The sequence below is a fragment of the Aythya ferina genome (assembly GCF_964211825.1).
Source record: "Aythya ferina genome assembly, chromosome: 6".
In the NCBI taxonomy this organism is placed as follows: Eukaryota; Metazoa; Chordata; class Aves; order Anseriformes; family Anatidae; genus Aythya; species Aythya ferina.
This window is the reverse complement of record NC_140303.1, coordinates 20,391,381-20,404,374: the sequence shown is the minus strand read 5'-3', so window position 1 is coordinate 20,404,374 and position 12,994 is coordinate 20,391,381. Positions and strand designations below refer to the sequence as shown.

Genomic DNA, 12,994 nt, shown 5'->3' with positions numbered 1-12,994 from the left:
ACAGCTAGAATTTCTGTGCTGAAAACTTTGTCTTTTCAAAGTAGGTGGTCTCTGGGTAGGGAGCAATTCTGTGGTTTTCTGTAGTACCCAAGGAACAGGTAATTTTTGAGTGATAACTGAGGGGAAGCCTTCTTCAGAGCTCCTACAGCTGCTGTTATCTTTGTTGGAGTCTTAGTGCTAACTGGTCAGCAAAAGCCACTGTATAATGAGATTAGACTTGTTCTTCTAAGTTCTCTTATCCAGATCCCTTACTAATACTCTGTAGACCTCAGGCTGAAAATCAGTGCTCTAGTTGGATAAATACGGACTCAGTCCAGATACCTCTTTGACATCATTTTCTCTTCTGATGTTCCTAAGCATTGCAAGAAACTTCGTTGAAAGGGGTTTGGCTTTGCCCATCACTGTCATACCAGTATGTCTTTCCACAAGGCTGATACGAGATTTGTAGTGACTTTGATCTCAGAAATAGTTTCCATAGATATTATTCCATTTGTTGGGTTTGAAAAAGATTAAGATGTTGCGTGTTAGCCATGATACCCATGATATTTTTGGCTGGAGGATGAGAGCGGAGTGGAGTGAGCAGGGGGACAGAAAGTTTTCATGTTTCATTATTTCCTGGTATTTTCAAAATGTTGTGGGTTTTGCTGCTGTACTCCATATTCAAAGCAAGTTTGTGTTCAGAATACATGAGAGGAAATGGAAAAGTTTCCTGACATTGAGAGAAGAAATTATTACTGAAAACAGACTGCTCTATAGGAGCTCAGGTATTTCAGATGTGCTGTGCAGTCCACACATCGATTGTTTCTACTCAGTTGCTGGTGTTGCCTTGCAGTTGGAGACAGCTTCTCACTGTAAATTGACCTGAATAAAATATTTATGATATTGCTTATTTCTAAACTGTTACACCATTACAAATGCATAGTTTATGTATTTTGAAGGTTCTACTAACTGTGAATACATATACATGGTATCTGTGCTTTGTAAATGGTAATGTAGTCATACCTCAAAATGCAATTTTCAAGCTTATTAAGCATACGTAAGGATTTTCTACAGACAACACAGTTATTTAATTTTATCCCAGATGCTGTGGCTTTATTTATACAGCCTCTTCTCTTTTTAACCCCCTGTCATGGGGAAGACCAACAGCATGATCCTGCAATCACTGGTTACTTCTGGGTGGACTGTATTTGCTCAGCTGAGGTCCTGCAGTGGCAAGATCAAGTCAGTTAGCTTCATCTAAATTATTTTTACTGTATAAGGCAAAGGGTCTGCTGCCACATAGCAAGGAAAAATCTTCCTTTGATTTTTGGGAGGGACTAACTTGCTTTCCATGAGCTGAGCAAACCTTTATTTTACAGTATTTTGATGGGGATGTTCTGAATTCACTAGATAGTATTTCTAATGCCATAATCTTAAAATTGTCTTTAAAACTGCAAAGTTAGATTAGTATGAAAGGTTACTGGAGATTGTGAAACTCAGTTTTCTTTTCAAATGGTCAATATCCAATATATTTTACTACCAAAAAAAGGGCTACAACCCAGAAGTCAATGCAAGGTATTTTAAATTATCTGTTTCTGCCACTGTATTTCCAAAAATGAGAATAAAAATTGCGTGGTGATACAGTACAGCAGATTTAAAATGACTATAAGACAATTGTATAGCAATGAGAATTTGTTACTTTCCTTTATTTTTCCACTTTTAATCTCTGGAGCTTCAACAGCATAGGACATAATTTTGGATGCAAATTTGATGCTTTGAAATGTGCTCAATCAAAATTCTTTTAAATACATGTTTTGTATGTCATAGTAGATGTACTTAGGGGAATGTAATTCTGCTGTTTACAACACTGCTGGTGGTATCAATCTGAGAATGTAATTTAACCCTTATTTTCTATGTGGTTTACAAAACAGTATCCCAATAACACTGAATATATAAGACTGAATACATAAATGCTGAGTTTTAACTGCTCATTAATGGGCTATAGAAAACACCTTTTAATAGGGTAAGTGGTCCTCTAATTGAATACAAAAAATGAACCCCAGCCTCACACAACTTTAAGTAAGATGCAGCAATAGTTTTAAGTAATGCAAGTGCCTTTTGAGATGGGTGACAACAGGTTTGTGCTGTAAGAGTGCCACACTCATCAAAACATGTGATAACTGTTTATTGCAGTTAAAAGATCTCACTGAGGATTCTTTGATTTTGCCATGATGATGTGCTTTTCTTCCTGCTTTCTTATTATCAAAGACAATTTGATAGGTTTAACAACCATTCTCTTAATGGGATTATCAGTGCTTTGCTTATTAATAGCTTTCTTTTTGGAGACACCAGAGCACAAAACCTTTATTTTTTTGTTACAAAACTTTGAGAAAGCAGATGAAACAGTAGGCAAATTTCTAAGGTTTTGGTTTGTATCTGCTTGATTTTCTTGTTAATGTTCCAAACTGTAGCAGTTGAATAATATCCCTGCTGTATAATTCTTCTTAGGAGTTTTATATTTCTGAAACTCTTTAGGTCTTCCTTTATTTATTGCATATTTTGACTTGAATGTTTGTCACCAATAATAGATTGTGGCATGAAAATAATTTAGAAGGAGCTAAATTACATAATCTGTTTCCATATCCTGCTCATTAAGAGCTATATTCAGTTTAACTTTTTAAAAAGGATAGAAAGAATGAAGTAATGAAAAATAATTTGCTTTGGGTAATTTCTGGATGCTGTCAAAACCTCAGCATTATTTTCAAAGAATCTCCATGGCATTGTATAATATTTATGTTAAAACATGTAAAACATAAATATCTTCTGGAAAAGTATCTGTTTTTTTGGCTTAATGATTTGTCAGCATTACATAAAGAAATCATAAGCCTGTAGTTTTAGTTGCTGATTATTTTTCAGATATAATATTACACAATGTTTTGGGCTCCTTTACCTAGGGAAATGAATCTTATATGATAGCTCTGCCTCCCTCCTTCCAATAACTTCTGAGCTAATTTACTCTCCTGTTGTCAGCTGTGTTTGAGAAAGGATTGAGCAATACTTTATTCTCACCTTGCTTATGAAAACAAAAGTTTTCACAGAGGAGAGAGGTCCCCCACACACCCAATAGATTAAAAAGTGTATTGTAAGGGGCAGTGTAGTGTATTAGACATCAGTTAATTCACAGGAAAGCATTTCTGAGGTATTGGTAAGCTGCAATTTTAATGGACACTGAATGTATTTTTCATCAGAGATCTGTAAATAAAAGTTTAGGATTAATCTGTGTTAGCATTCTATTTTTTTTATTTGATTTGATTGTCAGAATCATTTTAATAAAGCATCATCTGGCCTCTTCCAGCTGCCCTTTTAATAGACTGTAAAGACATGGGAGTTGCTAAGTCACAAACCTCCCAAGAACATGACAAAGGTCAGAGCCTTTAAACTGCTACAAGACTTGGAAAAAAATCTTTTTAAAGCTGCCTTAAGTGTGTGTAAATACCTCCTTAATAAATGTGACAAACATTTCTTTGGAAAAGTAAATAACCAAACTACTGCACAATATAATAATAAATATTAGAAGGCACTTAAGAATTGTTGTATTAATCAGATTCCTTGAGTAGCTAACCATTTCTAACCCTGTAATTTTGCACAGAGCAACAGTGCTTCTTGCTGTGCAATTAACTGATTTATTAACAGCAGAGTTTGTTGGCTGCTGGCTGCCTTGATGGCCTTGCATTTATTTCCCATGTACGTCCCAAACCAGCGGGCTCAGACCAGGGTAGAAGGCAGGCAGTACTTTGTCCTCCCCAGCCAGCTGCTCCACAGGTACCCAAAAAAATGGTGATTAAGTTGCTGTGGGACTGCTTTGTCCAGACTTGAGCAAAAGAATCTTTTGATGCTGAGAAAACACTGTAGACAGATGTTCTTTTGCAGATCCAGCTGTGCTGGTGGAATAAGTTCCTAGCTCAAGCTCTCAAATCATTTCTCTTGACTAGAAGTGTGAGTTTAACAACTTTCCAGCCCATTTTCAGGGCAGAGAAGAGTAACTCCATCAGAGTGAGTAGATTGGTCTTTGCTAACTTCAGCTGAATTGGGACAGAGCTCTGACGAGAGCAGCTGGTGTGAGGAGCTGGCAGGCAACAACACAGCTGTACGCAGAGTGCTTCAGTCCACAGCCTTGCTGCGTCTGCGGCTGCAATTAAAGATTTGACGATGAGGCCTTTTCTGCGTTCCGGAGTAGTGCCAAATCAGCATCGGATGGCCATTGCCCACACCTGCAGTCAGTGTTGACCTTGAGGATGTTTTCAGAGCTGAGCTGCTTTCCATTCCCACCACGTACTTCAGTGGGCCTTGGGTCTACTGGTACCAACGCAGTGTTGCCCTGAGCAGGAGGCCTCCCAGGAGGAGCTGCTGGAGGCTAGTGGGGGCCCTGTCCAGCTCAGGCCTTCCACTGGCAGGGTGGTTTCTCATGTCTTGATCCACATCTTGGTGGATCTGTAGGGCAGAGTAGGCATAAATGCAGTGACAGCAGGCTGCTTGGTGCTAGCACATGGTGTCCCTATGGCTCAGTTTGCCTGCTCATGCTGCTGGCCACACTGAAAAGCCGTGTTGATGGTGTCCACTCAGAAATTGCTAAATACTGATAAGGCCAAGAAGAGAACCCTAATCTTACTTGATGAAAACATTCAAGATACTAGTTACTTCTTCATAGCTATTTGGACTAGAAGGGTGAAAGCAGTACTAGCAGCTCTCAAGGCAGCTGTAGTAGCATGTCAGCCATAGATGAGGTAATTGACATTTTCACTTATGTCAATAGGCAGAGATTAAACAGGCATAAAAAGAAATTATCCATTAAGCACTGTGATCCAGTCCATGGTTCATAGTACGCAATTAGTTTGTACACTGAGGGATTATCTGAGTTCCTCCTTACACTGTAGTTGTATCACGAATAACTGAGTGGGTTTGATTTACAGTAGTGCTACAAGAACCAATAAGTGAAAATTCAGTTAAAATGTTTTTTAATGTAATTTGCTCTGACCTTGACTTCTTTATAAAATTCAACCACTATCAAGAGTGTGTATTAGGTTTGTTTAGACTTCTGAATCTCTTTGCCTTCAAGAAGTGGTATCTAGTCTGTTGTTCCCTTCAGCAGCACTCAGGCAAGGAACACCATTTCACCCATGCTTGTGGTGTAACTACAAGGTTGATAGTTTTAGCATGGTTTGTTGATCAGTAACAGACTGTGACTAAGCTTATTGAGTGACTAAACACAATATTCAACCCCATTGCAATCACCTTGTGTGTCTGAAGAAATCCAAAAAGTTTGTATCGGTGTGTTTGGGATGTACCTTTCCTTCAGCTGAGCATCCTCTAGTTCTCTTTCAATCCAATATTAAAATATATATATATAATAAAGTAACCCAAGACCTGTTACTTGTCATCACCATGGCTTTAGAAGGAAATTGATGCTCATTTAGGTTATATAAGATAGATAGCACTTACCAAAGGAAGCGAGTGTGTCATATCCAAGCCAGAGAGGGCTGCATTCTTAAGTGGCCTCCAGGTAGATAGATGCATAGTAAGATTTTCTTCCAGGCATCTAGGAATTCGGGATTTAACTAGGAGTTTGGTGCTTAAAGGTGATTCTAAATGTTCTCGTAAGTACCTAAGAGGCCTTTGAAATACTGGTCTATAACCACCACTTTGTAATTTGTTATATGAAGGTCACAATCTTTCATTGAAATATGGCACTTTCTTGTCAAAAAAAGTACAAAAGCTTCAAAGATGTGGATTGACTTGCATTTGGTTCTCGCTGTAAGGAGTAGGTGTCTTTAAATTGCCTAATATATTTCACAGCTGATCTACAGCAACTGAAAAGAGCAAAGCGTAAAAGGAATAGTCTAGAAGTGTAGTGCTAACAACAGCAGAGTGATTAAAACTGTTTAGAAAGGATTTCTTTTACAAGTAATGGTCCTTAGAAAGAGTTGGCAATTTCTTCCTCTCTGGTTCCTAATTTGGGATATCTATGAGCAATTAGTAGGTGCCTTTCCTTATGCTTAGATGGAAGCTTGCTTTGGCGTCCGTTAAATCCAAGTTTAGAATATGAACGTCAATTTTGAGATGATGTTAATAGCCTCAGTTGACACAGCATTTCTTCAGACTCCTGGAACGTGATCTTAGTGTGCAGTATACTGTAAATAAGATAATCTTGGAAATTCAGAAATAATTATTTCTAAGCAATGAGAGCAGTTACAGCCCCTCCTGTTGCCCAGTGACTCCAGTGGGGCTCTTGGGGGCTCAGCAGCCTCTCATGTGGGGCTGACAGCAGGCAGTGGGCCTGGCTGCGGTGGGGCAGAGGGCTGTGCTCCTTGCCTGTGCTCATCCCAGGGTGGTTTTGATCAATCTCCCAAAGATTTGTCTAGTGCTACTTCTGTGGCAATGATCTGAACGCGTCATGCCACAGGAAGGTTAAATGGGGGGCCAGTCATTTCAATTCTTTAATGGCTTATTTCGGTACATATGTTGTAAATGTCAGCAAGTAGCGTGCGCAGTGTTTTGAATACTTTTAAGATTTTAAGTACTGTACAAGAAAATGGTTGTATTCAAGAAAATATGGTTGATTCAAGAAAAAACAGCCTAGATAGTTTGTCCAATGATGCTTGTGGCCTGGTGTACCTGTTTCATTTCTAACAGTATTTAGGTAGACAGTCAAGGAGTACTGGGTCTCCTGGTTATCCAGCAGGAGTACTGGTAGGAATTAGAGGACATTCTTCAATTTAGTATTTCCTGAAGAAGATTAAAGCATAATACAAAAATGTTTGAAGCGTAAGGGTCTCTGCTAGCCCACGTAGGTGGAGTTTTGAATGAGTGGCTGTCATTAGTATCCCAGAGGATGCTACCGAAGGAAGTTGGAGGGTGCTGCGTGTACTACGAGCATTGCTGCAACTGCAGGGGTCTGGCACAGAGCAGGTGGAGGGCAGAGCTCCTGCTGCCATAGCCCTGCCTGGCCTGGCAGATCCCGCTCAGATCCCGCAGCTGCCTGTAAGAGCATTGCTGTTCATCTGCAGGCAAGTCTTCCTACGTTTGCTTAGATAGCTGCCAGTTAAGCTCTTGGGTGGCCTTGCAGATGAGTCGTGGCCTGCGGTGTGATTTACTGGGAACAGCACAGATTTTAAAAATGATTTTTCTGATACTGTCTGTAAGTAATGCATTGTTAGAGAAAAAAGTATAATGTTATATATCTGTATTTGCACAATACTTATATTTGTTTAGATTTGTTTAGAAAAAATTGTTTCTAAAATATCTTGAATATTTATTTTAATACACTATAGAGGTAAAAAGAGGTAAAACTGTTGTGAGACCTCAAAGGAAACATCTGTCTTTATCCCTCAGAAGACAGGGGGACTACGTGTCTTAATTTATGTGGATACATTCTCATTTCTTGCAGTCTCTCTGTCAAACCTAGAAGCATTTTTCAAGTGGACTTCAAAGATCCTGTTTATTTATACAGGTTTTTTAAACATCTGCAGCCTTCTCTGAGAAGCAGTTTCAACTGCACTGCTGGCTATTTGGCAATCTCAAGCATGCTTGCTGTGCATATTCGATTACACTCGACAGCGCATGCCTAGCAAACTCCATGTCTCCAGTAAACATCAGATTGAGCTGTGTGTGCACAGTATGCTCCAACAGCCTGGAGCTCTGGACTCACTGAACCCACAGTGCTCTGTGCACAAACACAAATTCTGGATAGAACTGCTACAACCCTGCCAAAAATCCTGGGTCTTTCTTTGAACAAAATTTTCCAGAGCCTTCAGTTTTTCCAAACTTAGCTTCTACATCTGTGCCTTGGTCATGAAAGAATTGTATGATCTTTTTTCCAAACATACTAAGCATTCATGTGCCAAACTATCTCATGTGGTTTTCGAATGCCAATAATTTGTGAACAGTCTTTCCTATATGCGTGTGTGTGTGTATATCCATGGGGGTCTAAAATAAACTAATATAGTAAATGCACTGTTCTTAATTGCCTACCTTTTTTGTTTGCTTGTTTTCAACAGGCAGAAATACTCAGTGTGCTCAGTCACAAAAACATCATTCAGTTCTATGGAGCTGTCATTGAACCTCCAAATTATGGCATAGTTACAGGTAAGCATTTCTCGTCTGACCTTCATCTTGATTCTGTCAAACTCTGATGTTAGGAAGTATTAACTTTACCCAATTCCATTGTTTTCTAACTGTTTTGGTCTCCTTTGAATGTTACAATGCTCAGCACCACCTACCTCAACATGAATGGGAGTGCTGGAAGTGGGAACCATACTGCTAGCGGTTGGATCCCGGGGCATTCATAATGCCCAAATTCAGCACTCCTTTAGATGGAACCTTTGACTGTGTTTTCTTACCCTTTTCTGAGATTTTCAAAAGTTCTCGCAAGCACTGTGAAAAGAGAGAGAGAGAGAGCTTGAGGCTGAGAGTCTGCTCAGAGCAGAGTTGCACCATGAATTCTGCCTGTACTAAAAAAAATAATGAGAATCTACATTGTGAACTTCCCTACCATAGGAAGAGCTTGAAACAGGGTCAGGGATTTATTAGACACCATAAGACAATTCCCTTTATTCACTAGAACCTGGGTTTCATTCATTCTTGCATTTCTAGAATTATGTGGAGGTTATTTTTAAGTGTGTGGTAGTGGCAGTGTTTTTCTTATCACCCTTTCAAGCTTCCTTCTCTTATCTTAGGATTTGGTACAGATAAAAAAATACATTACAGATGATGTGATTTTTTTTTTTTTTTTTTTTTTTTTTTACCTTTTCCTGTACAGGAGAAACTAGGTAAGATGGTAGCAGAAAATACACCTAAAGCAAAGAAATCTACAATCTGCGGAAACAATGTTTGGAGAGAGAAAAACCATGAAAGTGTGGATTAGGGGATGTCTTTCGGTAGGGCTGTAACACGTCAGAGAATTTGACTGTAAAGAGTAGTGTACTGACAAATGCATGTGTTACAAATCTAAGGGTTTTTAATGAAGATTTTTACCCTTGGCTTCCACTATTTACTTGTCCACTTTGTGTACATGATTAGTGGGCTGATGCTCAGCAAGCACTTTTCTGTACTTTTCTGTTATCCAGTGCATCCAGTGGTAAAGAAGTTGGGAATGTTTTTCCTGATCATTTTTACAAAAGAAGAGAATTCCCCTGACTTGATCATAATGCTCTTCTTCAAAAAGGACTTCTTTACTTTAGGCATAGAGGACATTTATCCCATCACCACCACCTATATAAGGTTTGCATGTGACACAGTGTAGTATCAGTTTGAAATGCTGCCATTTATTTTTTTACTGTTCTCAGAATCTTTATGAAAGACAGGTTTGGAGCTGGTATTAATGTACTCAGCTCTTTCTCTTCCCATACAACATTTTCAGAAACCTCTGATCAGAGAGGCAACCTTCAGCGCTGCAGTTTTGTTTGTGTGGCCTCAGGCACAGGATTGGTGCAGCTGCCAGGAAAAGGCATTACTATCACAGAATTGTCTAGGTTGGAAGAGACCTCAAGATCATCGAGTCCAACCTCTGACCTAACACTAACAAGTCCTCCACTAAACCATATCGCTAAGTTCAACATCTAAATATCTTTTAAAGACCTCCAGGGATGGTGACTCCACCACTTCCCTGGGCAGCCCATTCCAATGCCTCACAACCCTCTCAGTAAAGAAGTTCTTCCTAATATCCAACCTAAAACACCCCTGGCGCAACTTTAGCCCATTCCCCCTCATCTTGTCACCAGGCACGTGGGAGAACAGACCAACCCCCACCTCGCTACAGCCTCCTTTAAGGTATCTGTAAAGAGCGATAAGGTCGCCCCTGAGCCTCCTTTTCTCCAGGCTGAACAAGCCCAGCTCCCTCCTCCTTGAGCTCTGCCACCAGGCGGACCAGGTCGTCCACCTGCTCGCACCTCACGCACACAGTCTCTCTGCCCCCCGCGGGTGGTAGCAACAGGCTCAGGCACTCCCTGCACCCGGGGACCTGAACTGCCGCAGTTTTGAGCGGGCAGTCGGTCTGGGTGCGCACAGACTTCCTGGAGAGCGCTGTGCCTGGTGTACACCATTGCAGCTGAGCTAGCGCTAGACCGCCGTTAGAGGTGTTCGTATGGGCGGGGGGGAACGCTCTGCCCCCTCTGCTCGTCCTAACTGCTGCACCCTGCCCTAACTGCTGCGCCACACCCTAACTGCCGTGCCACGCCCTAACTGCTGCGCCCCGCCCTGCCGTGCCACGCCCTAACTGCCAGTCTTGCTTGCCGTGCTCCTGCTCACTCGCGCTCCCTAGGGGCGGCTTTTGAACGGCCGGGGAGGGGGCGCTGCTGGCTCCGCCTACGCCTCGTTCTCGCCTCGTTCACCTCCCTCACGAGGGCTGCCGGGTCCTGGCGGCTCCCTCGAGTGAGCTCAGTGCCGGAAAAATTAGCCCTGCCAGTCCAATCCCCTGCTCTGCTGCAGAACGTGTCTGCCTCAGAGCCAATTGCCTTGCAATTGGCACAGGGCTGTGCCACCATAGGGCTGTCCCACCACAAAGCAGGTCTAGCTGTGGTCTGTCACCTCCTGGGCAGAACCTGGTCTTTATGGATGTAGATAGCACCAAGCTGTCTGTAGGCAGTATCATCTGCTTGTTGACCTTTGCTGCCCTGGCCAGGGTTTCATTTTAGTGTAAGTTTCTCCAGGAGCTTCTGCTGCAAAGGGTCCACCCAGCAACATGTGCTGGAAAAAAAACACAACTTCTAATCAGCTGTAGAAATCCTCCTGATTGTGGACAGAACCTCTGAAAATTCAGTTATTTCTACCTGTGTCTTAGACCTCCTGTTATCACAGCAGATGGCAGTGTAATTTGGTGGGAGCACTTGTGAGATACAGAGCTGCTGTACCTACCGGCATGTCAGGCTACTGGAGGTCGCGGTGTTGAAGCCAGTACTCCAGGGGTGCATGAAGGGTGTCCACAGCCTGCACCAATTGGAGCATGGACTGGTGATAACATATCAGAAAGGAACTTAAATACCTGGTTTAAGCAATAAAAATAGTAGAAAGTTAATAAGTCAGGTCATATAATTATTTGTAATGTAAGTTTAATAAGTGTAAACCAGAGAGCAGACTAACAAAGCAAATGTGTAATCAACACCTCAGAATGATGTCTGGATCAGAAAGTCCTCAGTTTGATCTCACAAAAGGTCAGTGTTCAGAGAAGGTCATTTGACCTGCTTGCCAGTCACAGGACAGAGAACAGCTAAAGTGGTTTATTATGTCATTGGGAATGGGGACTCTTTAACTGTCTGTGGGAAGGAGACTATACTCTGTGTGGTCCAACCACTTTGCTATTTGAGGAGCTCTGAATCCATCCTGGCTAAGGAAAAAACATTTTATTTTTAAACTGCATTGGGTTCTCCATGCAATTTCCAAGGAGTCTAGAGTCCCTTGGGATGGAAGGGGAGCAAGGCTCCATTTTCCCAGTTTTCAAATGGGACCGTGGATACTGAGAAAAGAAATGCTAATTGTGCTTGACTTATCTTTTAGAGAGATGTTCGCTCCATGGTCTTCCGGGTAGTTTTCAGTGCTGCAGTTTCAATCTTGTGTTTAGTCAGAGATCCATGTCTTGCAAGAGAAAATCCCAAGCAAGAAATCCTAAGAACTTAATAATTCTTGAAAATGATGGAGATTAGGGCATTCAGCCAAGCATTGGCATGTGCTAAGTATTGGCTGTACATAACATCTTATGTGGGATTGTCAAATAGTTCTCTGAGAATGCCCCATAGGAATGAGAAAATCTACATGTGCAGTCAAAACATGTTTCCCCCACTGGGATGTATGTCAGTGTTACTGCTCATCATCCAGCCCCTCAAGCTGCTGACATGAATCACATCGTTCTAGATGTCGTTGACTGCCAACAGCAGTCTTGATGTCTAGCTTTCAGATCTGGTTTTTGATCACTGCTGCTTCCTCCCTAAAGATTCTTGCAGCTTGTGTGTCCCCTCTGTGCAGAAGCATACGATGTATCCCACAGGGAAAGGACAGTTTGCTATTTGCAACTTTTCTTTCTAAAGCAAATACCTCTTATCCTTTATTGAAAAAAAAAATACCCTGACAATATAATTTTCAAATCTATATCCCTCTTGTAAAAACCCGTGGAACAATAGATACAGAGGAGAAATACTAAAGGATCGAGCTGTGTTGCTTGAAGATTGCTCGTCTCCATTCACACAGAGCAGTGAAGGGCTCAGGGATCTCAGTTATCCCTGTCCCCAGCAGATCAAATTATGCATTGTAAAGGCATGCAAAGTGTCCAGCCAGCCTATTCCTGAAGAATCCATTTATAAGATATATAATGACATCATGGGTAAAAAAAAAGCTGATGTTTTAATTGAGGAAATGTGCAGGTCAGCAGCTTGGTGCTCTTTCGGTGACATCAGAAGCAGCGTGCCTGTCTCCTGCAGGGGCTACTTGCAGCTGATGGTCCTGCAGCAATGAACCAAAACTAACTTACCACTAGTGTTTGCTTGCAAGTGACTTCCTATTTACTCCCTCTTTCCTTTCATTTAGCGATGGGATCTTCTCATGTGGCCTCCCATATTCTAGGCTGCAGATTCTGTCTTGTCCCAGAGTTTCCTTCCCCACTTAGTAGTCTTCCCATGGTTTCAATTTCGTTGGTGATGAGCAATGTTTGCTTTGTATGCACTTACCCTACGATGATCTATCATTCATTGATTAATACTATTATGAACAGCAATCCAGATATATTTTTGTTGTCTTAGGTGGGATGGATTTTGTTGCTGCTTTCAAATGGCAGAAATTAGGCATTTCAATTGTATACCAGCTGGTTTGCCTCATTAGCTATGAAGATTTGGGGAATCTTGTTTTAAATTCTGCAGATTGCCCAAAGAGCACACTGAACAGCCTTTGGAGACAGGGGCGAAAGGCTTGGAATTGCTTCTTGCATCCCCTTACTCTTTGTGCTACTTGGACTACACACAGCAGCATGTGCTCA

The 12,994-nt window shown here is 41.4% G+C and overlaps 1 protein-coding gene across 4 annotated transcripts in view; it reads left to right on the top strand.

Annotated features, from left to right (window-relative positions):
* MAP3K20 (mitogen-activated protein kinase kinase kinase 20) overlaps positions 1–12,994 on the top strand; it is an 86,764-nt gene that overhangs the window by 21,750 nt on the left and 52,020 nt on the right. For all 4 annotated transcript variants that reach the window (XM_084523589.1, XM_084523588.1, XM_084523590.1 and 1 more), the window contains exon 3: positions 8,034–8,121. In XM_084523589.1, the coding sequence (XP_084379715.1) occupies positions 8,034–8,121 (88 nt within the window). The remainder of the gene's footprint in view (positions 1–8,033; positions 8,122–12,994) is intronic.